Genomic DNA, 18,206 nt, shown 5'->3' on the forward strand with positions numbered 1-18,206 from the left:
TATTTAGACGGAATGAAGATATTGAACTCATGCGCTCTCTCTTTTCTTAATTTGCTTTACTTCCTTTGTTTTGTTTTGTTTGTTTTTTTTTCCCCCCTTTTCCTTTGGTTTACTTTTTTTTTTTCAATGTAATTTCCTCTATTTTTCTATTAAGAGTTGTTACCTTTTATATAAACAGGAGGTTTGTGAAATGAGCCTATTAACTAAAAGGGTGAGAATGTAATTTCCAAAACGTCAGGGGTGAGATGTAATTGGACCAAAACTCAGAGGGTGTCAATGTAATTTACCCTAATAAAATCCATATTATATTTAATATTATATATATAAATTGTTTTTTTTTCATTTTAAGAACCATATATATAATTTTATATGTAAATAAATAAGAATATATTATTATATTAAAAATATTTAAAATGAAGTAGATTTTACGATTCACGATTTGAAAATAAGACTTATTAATGGACTACATTACCCTAACTAATTGTCAGAGATAAATAGAATATGACAAAACCAACTTGGGTGGGTGATGGGAGATTTCTACGGAATTTGACTGGAAATAAGTCATAATTATCTTATATGACTAGCCTTATATTCAAATGTATTAGATATATAATTAGTTTTTTTTTATATCTTTTTTTTTATTTTAGACAAATTAATTATGTGTTTCATTGTTATATGATGGAAACATGGATATGAGGTGCGTGGTGTGCCTTGTGGCACATCATGCATGTTTTGACATATCATGGAGATTTGTCCCAAGCCTATTTGATAGTTTGAATAATTCATATTATAAGGTTCGTCAAACATATCATCTTTGTAAAAAATTAAGTCCTAAATGTTTTAAAATAAATTATCAAAATTATATTAACCATTTATTTTTTGAAAAATAAATGTGTATGGTGCCAAATCAGCACCTAAGATAGCAAATCGATGATGAAAATAATGGTTTTTCAACAACTTTAATTCAAAATTAAAGTGGGATCCAACCGCCAATTGAGGTGCGTCTAAGTGGTTTTGTATTATCTTAAATGAAAATGTTGCAATACAAAAATAATGAGCCGAAAACCATTAGGTTATAAATGAGAATTGCCTCATTAAGTGGACATCAATAAAAGTTGGGCTTAGATTTGGACTAGTCTTGGTTTGGACTGAGCCTAGGCTTGTGCTTGTGCTTGTGCATATGGTGGGTTTGGTCTTGGATTTGGTCTTGGACCATGTCTTGAGCTTGGGTTGAATTGTGTTGTGTTGGGCTTAGCTTATGCATGTGTTTGAGATTGGGCTTGGATTGGGTTTTGACCCATACCCGTATCCATTTTGCAACTCATCTGGTTTAATTATCAAATTTATGTATTATATACACATTATGATTTATATAATGCTATTGGAGTTTTGAACTTTTGTAACTCTAGCCCTAATGACTAGAGTTGATGACATTTGATGGCCTTGGTTAATGACAATTGATGTCACAGCCTTCATGGATAAGAACTTCTCAGCAAGTATAAAAAGGGTCTTTTCCCTCCAACTTAGTAGGATGATTTTGGAGAGATATTGAGAAAAAAAATGAGATGGTGTTTTGAAATAATAAAGTTGGAAATGGTTTTTATATTAAAGAAAAATTTCTCTATCTTCTTTTGCTATCCCCTTCTTTAGTTTTTATTAAAGAAAGAATGATGTCATTGTCAAAGTTCGTTGAAGCTACTTAGAAGGTGCTTCTGCTCTAGCTGGTTTTAATCGTCGTATCTTGGGAGACAAACGTCGACATACCTCCAGCACCCACCGGTGGTGAGATAGTGAATCTGTTTTAAAAAACTATGTTTATCACAGGTTTCGGTTTGCATCTCTTATCTTTTGTTCTTCAAAGTTTTATATTTAAATCATTTCTCGTATATTATTTTATATGTTCATGTGAATCTATCTTATAATATGTTGCATGATATAATATGTTCAAATTAATAGGTTCACATTCCCAGCTTTACACTCACAATCTGACTCACTAACCTACAATTTTCAACTTACACCGATTCCTACAATAAATTCACCATTTTTTCAATGATTCTCAGCATTGAAAAAGTAAATTTTCAGGACTAATATATTTATAAAAATCTCACTCAAAACTAATTGAGTAATAACTCTAACCAATACGATTGGCAAACAGGGTTGGAGTTATTACCCAATAATATAAGCTCTCTTTGTTTCAAGCACGGGTTAGGTATCACAAATACAAGTTATTTTAAATAGAAAAATGATTCAGATCTCTAAATTATGAGCTCTAGAAGAGCTCTAACCTGTGGGTCTCACTGTGTGATTTGATGTTTTGGCCTTTGTTTTATTTTTTTATTTTTTTTTAGGGTTGCCACGTCACTAGTGCTCTTATTAGAGCTATATTATTAGAGCTCTTAATCACCACTGTTTTAAATATAGATGGACATTTGTGGAGTTGATTATCGTAAATGTCATAATTAAATCCTTTTTAGTCATAATTAAAAAAAAATAGTGATAAACAAGCATCAATAATTTTTTTTAAGATTATAACAAAAATAATATCATAACCAATATAATAATAACTCAAACCAACACCACATTAATCATAACCAAATCAAAACTAACATCACAATAAATTATAACAAAAAGGAAAAAATACCGTAACAAATATGGTAACTCATAATTTCCTTTAAACACACCACCTTCACAGTTGGCCATGGGCCCCAAATTTGTAGATTTATACTAAAGTCCCAATCTATAATATCATTTTGTTGCCAAATTTTTATGCGTTTTTCCATTTGATTCCTAAACTTTAATTAATATCAATTTTATACTTAAACTTTCAAAATTTTGATCAATTTAGCCCTTACTATCACATTCAATTTAGCCCTTACTATCACATTCCGCCTATAATTGAACAGAATGTGCTAACGTGATACCTAAGTTTATTTGAAATTTTATTTTATCTCTCAAATTATATCTTAAAAATTAATTTATCCCCTAGGTCAGCACATTTCATCCAATTGTATACGAAATGTGATAGTAGAGGCCAAATTAATTAAAATTTCACAAATTTAAGTTTAAAATTAATATTAATCGAAATTTAGAAGTTAAATTAAAAAATACATGAAAAACTTTCAAATATGAGAAGGGCCCAACTCATTGGGCCTAAAACACAAAAAAACCATATGATATGAGTGAGTCTAGCTGCATTGCAGCAGCTGAGAGAGGAACAGCAGAGACCGGCGAGCGAGGAAGCAGAGCCGGTGAGTCCTCTCTCTCTCTCTCTCTCTCTCTCTCTCTCTCGTCACATACAAGGATAAACCCAATAATGGATACTTTTGAAAAATCTCTAATTTCTATAATTTATTTTTGTTTTATGTGTACCCTAATTTAATTTGTTTTTGGGTTTTGGTCAAATGTGTTGTCCTAATTTCTTAGCTTTGCTATTGAATGTCCTAATTTTTGTGCCCTAACAGAATAATTTTTAATTTCTCTGTTTTAGTTTTTGAAAGAATCTAAAGCTAATGTAAATATGTTTCAATGTGTTTGCAAACAAATTCATTGGAGTTTTTTGTGGGTTTAATTTCTTCCTTTTTTTTTTTTTTTTGATAAATTAATTTCTGTTAATTATATAGTTATGTTTCCTGACTAGTATAGTTTTGGAATGAAAGAAAGAAAAAAATGGAAAAAATAAATTCAATTTCAATCAGGAGCTCTTGATAAGTTTGTTGGTGGTGGCAAGAAACTAATGGAGAATTCCAGTTCAGTTGATGAAGATCTGGTGATTGAACAACCTAATAGAATATGTGTGAATGAGAATGATAATGAAAATTTTGGTGAATGAATGATAATAAAGCAGGAAGACTAGATTTTTGTCTTTTTGAATTCTTGTAATGATTTCTTCCTATGTAAGTAAATTTTAATGATCGTATATACAAGTAGACTTTGTGTGAATACTAAATAATCATTTTTTTGGTGGGCTAGGGTTGGGGTTTGGGCAGAACAAATCGAGGTTGGAAATTATTACCCTTTTGTTGTTAGGAGGTGGCGCTGTAGGTGGGGAAGGGGGTGTGCTCTCAAGGTGTTTGGATAAATGTCTAAGTGAGGCTGGGGCTGGACTGGGGTCGGTGCAGGAGGGGCTGGGGTTGGGGCATGTTTGTCCTTTTTATCCACATGGAATGGCTTGTTTATTTGAAGCTTGACTCGTGGATTGTTAGTGAATTTCACATGGTAGGAAAGAGAATTTTTTTTGACATGAACTTAGCATGGTAGTAGGAAAGAAGGTAAAAGATTTTTAGGTGTGGTTGGTTTGTGATACATGCAATTCGTTCCTGTAGTTGATGAGTGACACTAACACCAGTGCTGAACGTTTATTACTGATAATTAACTATTTTCATCAATATGAGATTTTTATCTGTTCTATGTTTCTCTCTCTCCCCCTCTCTCGTGAAACCTTTTATCAGTTAATTATAATTTATATCCATTGAAAAGCATAGAGTGATGCTAATAAAACTTCGAGACAACTTAGATCTGATGTGCACATCAATTTGAAACATCCTTTATCGATCAAGTCCTGAAACTTTATGGTCTAATAATTATTTGTAAAAAGGGTATATAAATTTAAACTATTACTGACACTTGCAAACCAATTGAGGAAATTTCAATTTTTGTCACCCAAGTTTTTTTATGTGATACTCAGCTCACCCAAAAATTGCTTCGTCTTTGTCTTTATCTAGCCCTCATTCTTCACCAGATATCACTTGTTATTGATACTTGTTAATACTCAAACAACAAACTGTTTTGGGTTATATATATATATATATATATATATCTTGTTTTACTGATTTATTTCTAAACAAGTAAAAAAGGAAGTTGCTGAATAGTTGGAGTGTGCTCATATGCATGACCTTCTTTCCAACTAAGAAATCATAATATCAATTTCTTCTGTCTTTGAATGCTGAATAGTTGGAGTGTGCTCACATGCCTGACCTTCTTTCCAACTAAGAAATCATAATATCAATTTCTTCTGTCTTTGAATACCAATCATAACAAAAGCTTTCTGATATAGTGACTAACATTTAATTCTACTTGGTGTTTACTCATTTTGAAACCTTTTGTTGAAGGGAATTAGTTAATGGGATTGACTTAAGCCTAAACATCTCACTATAGCCAACCACAAGGAAAAAAAAAAAAAAGGAAAAAATGAGTCATGCAAATAAAATATTATATTATATTTTAATTAATCATGGGTGGTGTTAGCTTCTATATATAAAAATTATATTAAACTTTTCATTCTCAGCAGTTTCATGGACAAATGTTTTTCTAGAGCTGTTATTTCTTGTCAAAAGGTATGATGATAGCAGTTTATTAAGTCAGATTTACTCCGGATGATTTAAGCTCAAGTTCATAGTAATTTTGATCATAAATTACATCTTATGCCTTTGTTTGAAATTTTCAAAAGAATAAATAGGAAGTCATTAATTTGCAAGCTCTCAAATATGTCGGTGTAATTACTTAATGGGTCCAATAGTATATTAGTACTAGGAATTGCAAATAAACTTACATACAATTGACAAACTTCACTTTTTGGTGTATTGTTATTAAATCTTTAACATTATTATCATATACAATTTGTCTCGTGAGGGACACCCAGCTTCTTTGGCTGCATTCTTCCAATAAAAATACTCAATTTTGAATCTATTTAAAAGGATGTTCATGAAAAAGATAGTAAGATACTTCAAAGGAAAAAAAGAAGAGCTTAGGGAGGAGGATTAAAGATTTAACACCCTGCGGATAAATATATAGGCTAATATAAACTCCACTACATGGTAACATAACACTAACTACATAAATTGTAAGAGAAACTCTGGATAAATTTTAAATATACATTTTATTTTATTTTTCTTTCAAAGCCTTTGTCATGGATTGATCAAATTCATTTTTATGATTGGAGACCTTTCTAAAGTTGTTGAAGATAGTGTTTTGTTTGTCTTGTGCAGAAACTCCTTAATCCTTATTAACTCATCAGATGGCATTGAGAGGTGTTTGGCAACTTCAGAAGCTAATTGTGAGCTATTGTGATTGGGGAGGAAGTAGCAGGGGTATCAGGTTAGCTTTCTTAGAATAATCATCTTGTTTCTTTTAGCAGTGAGCACATTGTAATTGGGGTACTTAATTTAACTGTAGCGATAACAAGATTACACTATTACTGTCGTTTTCTGCACACACTTTTGGCAAAATGATGGGATCAAAACAAGTAAATTTTCACCTTGTTGCTGTACCCTTTTCCAAATTTGGTTCATGTTCTTTTGTTATTACTATTTTTATTTTTATTTTTTTTGGGGTGGGGGGGGGTGCGGGGGGAGTGGGAACAACTCAAAATAATTTCACTTTCATAGAGGTCCAAGTGAGCTTGTGTCCATTGCAAGTGAGAACTGTGGCATGAGACAACTCTCACTTGCTTTGACTTGCACCTCCATAAAAATGCAATTACTTTTGAGTTGTTCCCACTTAAATGCAATTTCCTCTTGTATTTCCCCCTTTGAATCGATTCCTTCTATCCCTTTACACGTTGAAGAGGATGGGTAAATGGAGCACATTTTGATGTACTCTTTTTTCTTTTTCCCTTGAATGAATGCCTTTTGTTCCCATTTTGTTCTATGCATATCTTAGGATGATTAGCACGTTTAGCATATAACAGACATCACACTTCTCTTCCTACTATACTTGATAAACTCTCCCATTTCAATTGGATGACTGTAAAAGGACATGGAGTTGATGTGCTTACTCCTGTTTTGGTAAATTTCTTTGTTAGGTTAGGTATATTATTTTAGCTCCCAAAGAGTCAAAACTGGCTTTTAAAATTATGCATATAATTTTGTGGCCTTGCCATAGGTCTTTTGCTCACTCTAAACTACTCTTTTAATTCAAAAATTTGCACCAATATTTCCCATGCTAGTGAAGAAAAACTTGTTTGAATTGGAATAGAAACAACCATTGGGAAATTCGATAGATTATAGGCATGCAGAAAAGAGAACTATAACATCTTTTGCTTTCAAGACTTTTGTGTAACAATGGGCTTAGAATTTGGTAATGGACATGTTATGAGCAAATCAAATAGGCATAGTAGAAAGTAATTTGCAAAAAAGAAAATAGAGAAAGGAAGATAAAGTAAATGTACTCTACACCATGAAGCTTGGTAGGGAGTTTGGGAGACATGTTCAAATCTGTGAAACAGTTTTACATTCATTCTTTAGCAGGAAAACTAGATGAAAATTTTTATTCTTGTTCTATTTCAAGGCCTTTTAATAGATGCTAGAAAACCAATATAGCTCCCACTTAATGTTGTAATAAAACAGAACTTGGAATTTATGGTGAAATAGAAAGTTCCTTTCCAAGTTACTACTACTAGTAGGTTTGATTGCAACCCAAAAAATATTCCTAACCCAACTAATATTTGAACTCTTCGAATTCATTATCTTTGCCAACTCCTCACCAAGCATGGGAAATAAGAAAGCCCTCATAATCCAAAAATGCATTAGCTTGCTCGACTCAACCAGCCTTTATCCTAGTTACTTGGGTTCAGTTACTTGGATTCATTCCCTTCTGTTGATTCTATTGGAAGTGGTGTAGATCATAAGTACATGATGAAAGAGTGAAATAAAAGAACTGATAAAGTTTAGAAATTGGTAGGTTTCAAGCTGAATCTACTTGGGGCAAATTGGAATCATGTGTAATCAAGTTTTTTGTCTTATTGGAGTTTTGTTTTATAGTTTTCTTAGTTAGGTATTAATCTTGTCGTTTTCTTACTTGTTTTCAAGTAATTTGGTATTTTCAGATTTTTCCAAACATGGGGGTTGCCCACAGGTCGTCATATGGATCAAGTTATGTATTATGGTTTTTGTTTACAATCTTATTTGGTCTTAATTAAGTCAAAAGTAGGGCTGCAAATGAACCGAGCTGTTCATGAACAAGCTCGGCTCGGCTCGTTAAGGGCTCGGCTCGGCTCGGCTCATCTCGTTTAGTAAACGAGCCGAGCTCGAGCTCGCATAAGCTCGGCTCGTTAAGTTCGGCTCGTTTATCTTTATTTAAATTATATAATAAATATATTATTTATATATTAAATCATATATAAATATATATAAATACATTATTTATGTATTAAAAATATATAAATATATATAAAAATAATAATATAAATACATTTTTTATATATTAAATAATATAAATAATATTTTTTATTTAAATATTTATATTTAAATAATATAAATAATATTAAAAAATATTTACCGAGCCGAGCCGAGCCGAGCTCGAGTTTCATTAAAATTAATGAGCCGAGCCGAGTTCGAGCCCAGTTCCTTATCGAGCCGAGCTCGAGTTCAATAAACGAGCTCGATAAGTAAACAAGCTCAGCAAAGCTCGGCTCGGCTCGGTTCGGCTCGGCTCGTTTGCAGCCCTAGTCAAAAGTATAGTTTGCTATTTACAAATCCTAGTCCTAGTTAGTGTGGAGAGTCTCCAAAATCTATGTAAAGTAATGTAATACCTCTAGTTCAATGGATAATATGTGTTTGAGAATCTTCAGAGCTTTTGAAGTTTCTTTGGATTGTTTGATGCAATTCTAACCTTAGGTGTGATGCCTATGAGATTTAGGTATGATGTCTAGACTATTCCTTCTTCTTTCCTTTTCTTTTCTGTATTAGCCCCTACCCAAGTGTCAAGTATCATATTTGCTTAACTCTAGTACTCTAGATTACAAAAAATACTAAACTAGCTAAGTTATTGTTCATGTTGCCTAGAACAACCCCCAAATAGCTCCTAAAACCTTGTGTTTGGATTCTCTAAATCTAACCTTTTTGTTACCCCATACAAATCTTCAACCCCTTATTTTTTTGCTAACGATTTCAACCACGAAAACCAATTAACAATTAGCCACAAAAGCCTTCCAACCTGTTAGTTTTGGGCTCACTACTAATAGGAGTGTTCACCACACTCGTCCTACGTCACGAAGTTACATACTCAATTAAGCTTTAGTTAATTATGTACTAGCTAATCTCATTGTTAGAATGACCATTCATTATTAGTTGTTGCAAGTTGTATCATTGATAAATGGAACACATGGTACATTATTAGACTTTTATTTTTTATTTTTTAAGAATCTTACACCTAGTGAATGGTTTTGATTGAGAGTGTCATGTTCTATGTTACTAAAACTATCTTTAAGGCAATTTATAATTTTGTGACAAAATTTCTTATTGTACTAGACCTTGTAGATGTCTTTTAGTTTGGGGATTAAAAATACAAAAAACTGATTTTTAGTTCATTGGCATTGTAATGAAAGTCTGGTTCTAGAGCCTTGAATTTTGAAAATAGATTATCATCAATATTGCTGCCATATGAAAATAGTAAGACACGTTAGAAAGTTATGGGTGCCCCTATGAATGGTTTTGTATCAATATTTGTATAGGGCTTTTTATGACATATTGTGAAGCCTATGAACTTAGCATCAAAAGGTCAAAATAGCATTAATTATTCTTCTTATTAAATTTTGGGAGATTTTTATGCTATCAAGATTTAGGGTCAACTTGAGTGCAAGTGGTAGACTGATGTAGGGGCATAGTCTTGGTTGATGTGGCAGCTATGAGGGCATCTTATGTGGTAGCCATATGGGCAACATGTGGCACTTTATTAATATTTTAAGTGTCTTTTTAGTTTCTAGTAAAATTGCATGTGATTTATTTGTATTAGATATCGCTTATTATTATAGTTTCGAAGTAGTGTTTGACTGTCTAGTAGGTTGAACAGTTGTCTAGGTAATTGAATGGTTTGTTGGAAGTTGTTTAGAATTTAATAGGAGGTAACTATAATTGTAGTGCATCATATACATGAAAGAAAATAGAATGAAAAGGAAAGATTTATTTGGATTGAAATAAAAACTCAAATTGTTGGGACATTTTCCCTTTTACAACCTTCTTTGGCTTTCTACCATTTGTAGAACTTTTTCCGCATCATTTGGTATCAAAGCAGGGACCCTGTCCTTCTGAGTTTCATTCCATGGACCTTGACTACAAAACATTGACCGAGGAAAGATCATGTGTGGTAAATTTCACGTGAAGCAAATTATTGAACAAGAGATTGTTGAAGATCATCAAATAATGTGGGAAGAGATTATTTTTGAATAAAATTCATCTTTTTTACAACCACAAGTGGATTGGAATTTTCCTCCAATAGACAATGAGTACTCAAATGATGGTTATTTACTCATTACCAAATATGATGATCATTTAGATGAAGGCAACCTAACCTTTGCCGAGTGTTAAAATTGATGTATAAAAAAATAGAGAATTGTATTATTGATTGATATTATGTTCTATTACAAATGGTTCCTTATATAGATGTAGGTGTAGTGGATTGTGTGTAGTGGATGGTGGTAGTGGTGTAGTGGGTTAGGTTTAGTGGAGTAGGTGAGGTGGTAGTGGTGTAGTGGGTTAGGTTTAGTGGAGTAGGTGAGGTGGTAGTGGTGGTAGGTGATGGTAAATTCTAACAGCCCCCCGCAAACTCAAGGAGGATAGAAACTAACCAACTTGAGTTTGAAGAGAGGAACAAAACAAGAAAATGCATAAAAATAAAAAAGGATAGGAGACACTGTATGGTCGTGTCAGACCATTGGTGAAGACACTGAATGGTGGTGTCATAACGTTGTAGAGGACACTGTATGGGGGTGTCATAACGTTGTAGAGGACACTGTATGGTGGTGTCATAACAGTGTAGAGGACACTGGATGGCGGTGTCAGACCGATGTAGAAGACAGTTTATGGGGTCATGTCGGACCGTTGTAGCAGACAGTTTACGGGGTCATGTCGGACCGTTGTAGAAACTAACCGGAATCAATGTCGGGACAGTTTACAAAGTCTTGTCGGACCCTTGTAGAAACTAACCGGAATCTATGTCGGGACAGTTTACAGAGTCTTGTCGGACCCTTGTAGAAACTAACCGGAATCTATGTCGGGACAGTTTACAGAGTCTTGTCGGACCCATAAAGGAGCTAACCGGAATCAATGTCGGGACAGTTTACAGAGTCTTGTCGGACCCTTGGAAAAGCTAACCGGAATCAAATGTCGGGACAGTTTACAGAGTCTTGTCGGACCCTTGGAAAAGCTAACCGGAATCAAATGTCGGGACAGTTTACAGAGTCTTGTCGGACCCTTAAAAAGTCGCACCCTCAAAAGGTGTGCCCAATCTTTCAAAAAAGGCGTGCCATCAAAAGGCGTGCCATCAAAAGGCGAGCCCAAGTCATAAAAAGATGTGCCGGACATGATGCGAGGCACGTGAGTGTCTTGGTTGGCGTGCCCGTTTGGCGTTTGGCGTCAAGTGGCGCGCGATACGCGTGGCTGCCCCGTTGTCATGGTCTTTATAAGCGGAGGCTAAGGCTGAGGTAGAGGCGGAGACAAAAAAACTTGCGAGAGATATTCTGAGAGAGATATTCTGTAATACTCTGTTGTCTGAGAGAGATTTCTGAGAGAGATACTCTGTAACACTCTGTGGCCCAGAAAATGGCTTCATCTTCCCGGAGTCTGCTCACTCTCTTTCCCGACCTCAACGAGGCAACGAGAGAGAGAACTGGTGCGGTGGCACTGGAAACGCAACCAAGCGCCCCGGAGTTTGCTCCGTTGAACTTTCCGATGCGGTCTGTGGAGCAAAGAATGGCAGTGCAGTCGGATGTGGAGGCCAACCAGTATACTTTAAAGACGTGTGGAAAGCATGACGGCGGTCACAAACTTGTCGAACCGGCTGCAGAGTAGGACAAATGAGGTGCAGCAGTTAACCTCCCAGCTGGCTCTGCTCCAACGCATGTATAAGGATGCGCGAGCAGAGATAAGTGTGCTAAAGGCGGAAAATAAGGAGCTGAAGCGGAAGGCCACCGTGATGTTCCGATTTGGAGGGCCGCCATATGCTGCTGTGGAGGAGCAGGGAGTAGTGATCGTGCCTAGTGGAGTGGGAAACACGGAGGCAACACCGTCAAGGGCAGCCCAGGACGGAGGCAAGAAGAAGAGACCCGCAGCAGAGTAGAGAAGAAAAAATCCCACTGTTGTTGTTTTTTTTTTTTTTGTTTTTTTTTTTGGTGGTGTAAAATGGTGATCGGGGTGAGCCCCGATATGAATAAAATGAGTTTGGTGTACAGTTCGTCTTCTTCGTCTTTGTTTTTTTTTTTTTTTTTTTTTTTTTTTTTTTAATGGAGAGAGGTGGGTTTGGCAGGAGCCCATGGTTTTCAAAATACAATGGCGGTTTGTGTATCTAGGGAGGTGTAGTACCCACGTGCTACACTAGCAGTTTGTTAGTGCAGATGATTTTTTTTTTTTTTTTTTTTTAATAAAAAAAGGAAGATAAAATAAAATAAATAAAAGTAAAGTGGGGTGCAAAAGGTGAAGGAAAGGTGTTGTGGGCGGTGGTGGAAAGTTCAAAAAGAAAAGATAAAAAATAAAATAACGATTTAAAGTGGTAGTGTGTGAATCTGTGAGGTAATATTACATACAGTATTAGAATATATTAAAATGGTATGGTGGGAACAAGCCCACGAGGTGACAGAGAGGCTTTGTCTTTGATTTCCTGAGGAACGAGAGACCAGATGTGGATGATGGGGCAATAGAACCTGGGGCGAAGCCTGGGGAAGGACCTCATGCCGACCTTGCCAAAGGAACCAGGATGGTACTGGTCGAAAAGGAGGTTGTGATGGGGCATTCCTCCGGCGTTTCCGCGACCACCGGGATGGTGGCTGTGTGTTCCGATGCGGCCGTGCCCGGCGCTCACGTGGCCGCGCTTCTTCCTGTGCGTCTTCAATCGGGGCGTCATCGGCTCTCCCTCGCTCTCTGATTCGCTACTACGGCGCCTATTAGCACCGTTATCAGCATTTATGGAGCAAGATGACACAGATGGAGATATGGAACCAGGACCCGAGTACCCATTACGCACGCCCGTCGTTTTCAGATCCCCATCCGATAGTTGCCCAGCACCAAACAAGGGATTATTTGAATGAGGTGAGAGAAGGCTGTAATCGATAACAGAACTTCTAGTAAAGCTGCAGTTCTGATTAACCGAATCATGATTCTTTCCCACTTCAAAAATGGTTGATGACTTAGAAGGGACCACCAGGCAAGAAGGCTGCACATTAATTGATCGGCTGGGTTTGTGAATTGATTGAGTGATGATCATGGTTGATGAAGTGGTTGATGAAGTGATAGAGGTGGGATCCAATGTGAGCAAGTTCAAGATAGGAGACACAGTGGGAGGTGGATGCATCGTTGGATGCTGCAGAAATTGTAGTCCGGGCAAATCAAAGAGCAATACTGCAACAAGAAGATCTGGTCCTTTCTTTGTTGAAGCTTGATGGGAAGTTGATCTTGACGGGCGGAATAGGTTGAGGTCCGGCGGACGGTCAAGGCGAGGTTGCCGCCCGCCGGTGAAGCGAAAAATACTAAGGTTTTAACCTTGCTCTGATACCATGTTAAAATTGATGTATAAAAAAATAGAGAATTGTATTATTGATTGATATTATGTTCTATTACAAATGGTTCCTTATATAGATGTAGGTGTAGTGGATTGTGTGTAGTGGATGGTGGTAGTGGTGTAGTGGGTTAGGTTTAGTGGAGTAGGTGAGGTGGTAGTGGTGTAGTGGGTTAGGTTTAGTGGAGTAGGTGAGGTGGTAGTGGTGGTAGGTGATGGTAAATTCTAACACCGAGAAAAATGCATGTTTGAAAGCAAGCTATGGAAAATTTGGTTCAATTGAGGCAGCTTGATACCCTCATGCCTTGACCATGAATTGCTTAGGATACACAATTCTGGTGACATGTTACTTTGGAGTGATATTGTGGATTCCATGAGTGGGCGACTCATCTTCCAAAGAGTAGCGCTTCTTGTGGGTTTATTTAGATTGTCAACTTGAGAAGATTTTTCCATGGATCATCTCATTCTTTGATCACCAATGAAGGAAAATTTTGGAGTAGTTGTCAAACTATTATTTGAACATCAGTGGACTTCTTCACCACTCCAATACAATGATCCATTTTGGTTGGAATTTTTAGACAAACACATGATTAAGCACATCCTAGGTCATGTATTACATTTTATGCTTTTGACATTGGAAGACTATGGGAGTAAGAAGTTGTGGACATGTTCAATACAATTGATCACTCATGAAAGTCTTGTGTTCTTTTATTGGGCTTACAAGGATCAAGTTTTTGGAAATATTTCCAATAATGAAACCTTTGATTGGATGAAAACTGAAGTTTAGAAAACAATTGAAGAAAAGTTGAACTCGAGGTCGATTTCTTTTGAAGAGAGGGTGTACAATGCAAGGGTAAAGGCTTGGTTGAAGTGGCAACTATGAGGGCATCATATGGGCAGCATCAGGCACTTTATCAATATTTTGAAGTGTTTTATTAGTTTCTAGTGAAAGTATATATGATTTATTGATATTGGATGTAGCCTATTATTATAGCTTGGAAGTGTTGTTTGACTATCCACTAAGTTGAAAAGTTGTCTAGGTAATTGTAAGATCGTTGGAACTTGGAAGTTATTTAGAATTGATAGGAGCTATGAAAGAAAACTATAATTGTAGTGCATTATATAAAATAGAATAAAAAGGGAAAATTTATTTAGATTGAAAAAGAACACTCAAGTTGTTGGGACTTTTTCCGGTTTACAGCCTTCTTTGACTTTCTACCATTTGCAGAACTTTTTCTGCATCATAGACAATCATGTTTTAAGAAGGGAGATATTTCAAGGGGAGATTTTATTAGGTTTTTTTTTTTTTATTTGAAGTATCTCTTTGATATCATAGGTTCCTATTGTTAAATTATTTTTGTTTTTTGTTTCAATTTTTTACATGGTAGTGAGATATTCTTCTAATTTTGATGAAGTCTACAACTTGGTTCGATTTATGAGTTGTGTTTTTGCAATATGTTTTCATTTGATTCAGCTTGGTTGCTTGTGGGTTTTGATTAAAGGCTATGTATATATTCTAGCGTGAAGTGATTAATGATGGTTTGGGATAATAACATTGACCTCCCTTTGGAGTATCTCTTTGATATCATAGGTTTCTCTGGTTAATTTAATTTTGGTTTTTGTATTAGTTTTTTTTATTTGTTAGAGAGGCCTAATAATTTTAATGAAGTCTACAGCTTCTGTTTATGTGTTATGTTTTTGTAATATGTTTTCATTTGATTCAACTTGTTTGCTTGTGGGTTTTGATTAAAGACCAAGTATATAGTCTGGTGTGAAGTAATTAATTATGGTTTGGGATAATAACATTGACCTCCCTTTGGATTACTAATAATTTTAGCAATTAACCTTGTGAATTGGCTATTTTAGTGCCGCTCCCTTTCTTTATTCCTTTTCTTTTATAAATAACATGCCCTCAATAATTGAAATCACTGTCTTGTTTTGATCTTCCTTTTCTTTTACCAGCATTGACATACATGACGCTTTATTGGAAATAACTCTTCATTTTAATGGTGCTTGTACTTGTTTTGTTCACCATTAATTCTTGCGCTGGTTTTTCTTTTTGTTTTCATCATATCAGGTTAAGGAATCTAATTTATCAATATAGCCATGTAAGCATGTTTAATCTATCTATTCCATGAGCCTCTGTTCTGTGTTAATCATGGACAGCTAAATCTCAAAGTTATATATCTAGTGCTTTATATTAATTTTGCATTCAGTGAAAAACAGAAAGAGGACTAAAAACTTGATATTTATGTGGTAGGGCATTTATGGAATCGAACCTGCCAGCATTTAAAGAGAACAATCCTCAGCTAGAAGTCGTCACTGAGCTCATCCGTGGTCAACATCCACATTTGAAGGGCTTTTACAGTAAGAATCTCTCTCTCTCTCTCTCTCTCTCTCCAGAAGAAGAGTAAAAAGTTACTCGACTTGTATCAGTTTCTTTTCTTCTTGTTTTTTTTTTTTTTAGTTTTGTTTTTAAAAACACTGATGAAGCCAGTAATAGGCTTGTCTGTTTGATTAGCATGTAGTGGTTCTAAGTTTAGGTCATCCAACTGTGCCACCTTACATCAGTTATACCTAGCTTCAGAGTCAGAATTATTGAACAAACAATTTATTTGAGATCATTCTCTTTAAATTTGATTGCTTAGGTAAGAAACTGATTATATGGTTAGTTTCTTCTGAGAAAAATGGTTTATGATGAAAGTGGTTTTTCAATTGAAGGAATGTTGTGTCAACGTATTTGATTTTATTTTTTAGATCATCACTATCTAGTTGTTGAGCAGGCCTTACTTTTTACCTGTGATTGGCACTCGTTAATTTATTGGAACTAATTTGTGGAAGTGTACAACCAAAACCTCAAATTTGGCCGACCCCTTGTTACTTGGATGGGTTTGGTTGAGTTGGATGTCAACTTAGGCCCAGCCTAATGGGTTGAAAATTAGGCTAAGCTCAAGCAAATATGGCTGTCAATATCGACTCTAAGCAAACTCCAGAAGTGATGAATGAGAGCAGTTCATGTTCTTGGTATCTAGAATGTGGCCTACTTAATAAGCCTCCATGAATGTGGCCTACTTTATAATAAGAGAATCACCTCATGTGCCATACACATCTTGATCGATGGAAATTATATTTAGGATTCTTAAGGTTGTGTTTATATCATAGATGTAGGTAGAGATTTGAAAAAAGTGAGAGAAATGTGAAAAATTTAAGCTACAAGTTTTCTTCATTTCCCTTTTCCTTTCTAAATCCTTATCCAAATCTATGATCCAAACACAATGCGAGTGTTCATGTTTTTCCAGGCAATCACCAAATTAACATCCTGAAACATGATTTCAAATAATCTATATTGAGTTTCCACATGACAATAACATAAAAGAGCTGTGTGCTGTGAGACACAAAACCAATTGTTCATGTTGCAATACATGGCTTTCGTTGGCGTTGAATCTTGGGTTGGACATGAAATAATTGGTGGCACATTTTTTTGGGTAAGAGTAGAGTCACTTTCTGGAATTCGCAAGTGACATGATTCCTTCAGAAGCTAAAGTTGAATGATTGAAGTCTCCTTCAGGTTCAGTCAAAGAGATCAAAAAGAAGTCATCAATTCAAACATTCACATGGTCTCCCCTATGACTGACCTCTTTTCCAAATGAACCGAAAGGGCTGAAGTAAACCTGAAGCTCAATTTTTAGTAGCTGTGACAAGGTTGAATGGTTTGAGCTTTACCATTTTTTGTGTTGAGCTTTACCATTTTATGATCCGGGAAGTAGTTGCCATGTGACACATTTCTTGTAAGAACTGTCTGACCGAGGTTTTTAAAAACCAGTGGGAAAACATTTCCTCATAACAGACAGGTGAAAAGTAGCTAGTTAAAGACATGGCAAATGCAAAAGGATAATGTATGCTTTGAATACTCCTTTGGAATCTATGCAACATATATTTTCCTCTATGTTTTTCATGACTTCCTCTTAAATTGTGTGGTCTCATTATATGAAAATGGCATTAGCTTCTTTGTAAAATTCCCCGCTTTGTTTCTTATGACAATTTTCCTCTGGCACATATTTCTCTACAATTTTCTGTCATTGTGGATAATTAAACATCTCGTTGAATGCATTGCACAATCGGGTGAATAAGTTTTCTGAATTTTAACTGTATTTACTCACTCAATATTTGCAGAAAACAAGAATCAGCGGGTGGTATGTGTGAAGAATCTGTCACCAGAAGATATACTTTTACAGGCAACGAGACTAAGGAATGCATTGGGAAGAAAAGTGGTGAAGCTGAGGACGAGACATGTCACCAAGCACCCTAGCGTGCAAGGCACTTGGACAACCGAAGTGAAATTTTGAGGCATAGAAAATCTTCACTAGGAGCTTTGTATGGTTTTGTTTCTAAAGAATCAGATTTTCATGCTTCTTTTGGTGATTCCTGTTAGTCATCAATAAAATCATGGTTCTGTGAGGACTTTTAGGTACTGCTGAAAAAAGGGGAAAAACTCAAACTGTTATAAAAGAGGTTATATTTTTGGTTCTTTCTTTGGTGATTCAGGTTCTTTTAGTGTACTTTTTTGTATTTGAAGTTTCAGATCACCGGTCCCTTTCTGCCATCTTGGGTGGAAGTTTGATTTTGCATTGTTTACTTTGTCCCACATTTTGGAGTTCAAATACATGTTGGAAATCTAAATGCTGGCAAAAAAGGAGCACTTGTGGTTTGGGGACACCATAAAT

The 18,206-nt window shown here is 35.4% G+C and overlaps 1 protein-coding gene across 4 annotated transcripts; it reads left to right on the forward strand.

The window, feature by feature from the left end:
- Window positions 1–3,126: 3,126 nt before the first annotated feature.
- Window positions 3,127–17,831, forward strand: LOC114285291 (mitochondrial ribosomal protein L51/S25/CI-B8 family protein). Of its 4 annotated transcripts, XM_082878188.1 has the most exons (5): window positions 3,211–3,248; window positions 5,288–5,333; window positions 5,985–6,093; window positions 15,743–15,849; window positions 17,656–17,831. In XM_082878188.1, exons 3-5 carry the CDS (start codon window positions 6,014–6,016, stop codon window positions 17,826–17,828), a joined length of 360 nt encoding a protein of 119 aa, XP_082734314.1. In that variant the 5' UTR covers window positions 3,211–3,248; window positions 5,288–5,333; window positions 5,985–6,013; the 3' UTR covers window positions 17,829–17,831. The 4 variants fall into 4 exon arrangements, with proteins under 4 accessions (XP_082734313.1, XP_082734315.1, XP_082734316.1 ...); XM_082878187.1 differs by lacking the exon at window positions 5,288–5,333 and having other exon boundaries at window positions 3,127–3,248; XM_082878189.1 differs by lacking the exon at window positions 5,288–5,333 and having other exon boundaries at window positions 3,143–3,248; window positions 5,964–6,093.
- The last annotated feature ends 375 nt before the right edge of the window (window positions 17,832–18,206 follow it).

This window comes from Camellia sinensis, chromosome 7 (assembly GCF_055761805.1).
Source record: "Camellia sinensis isolate YWXY chromosome 7, ASM5576180v1, whole genome shotgun sequence".
In the NCBI taxonomy this organism is placed as follows: domain Eukaryota; kingdom Viridiplantae; phylum Streptophyta; class Magnoliopsida; order Ericales; family Theaceae; genus Camellia; species Camellia sinensis.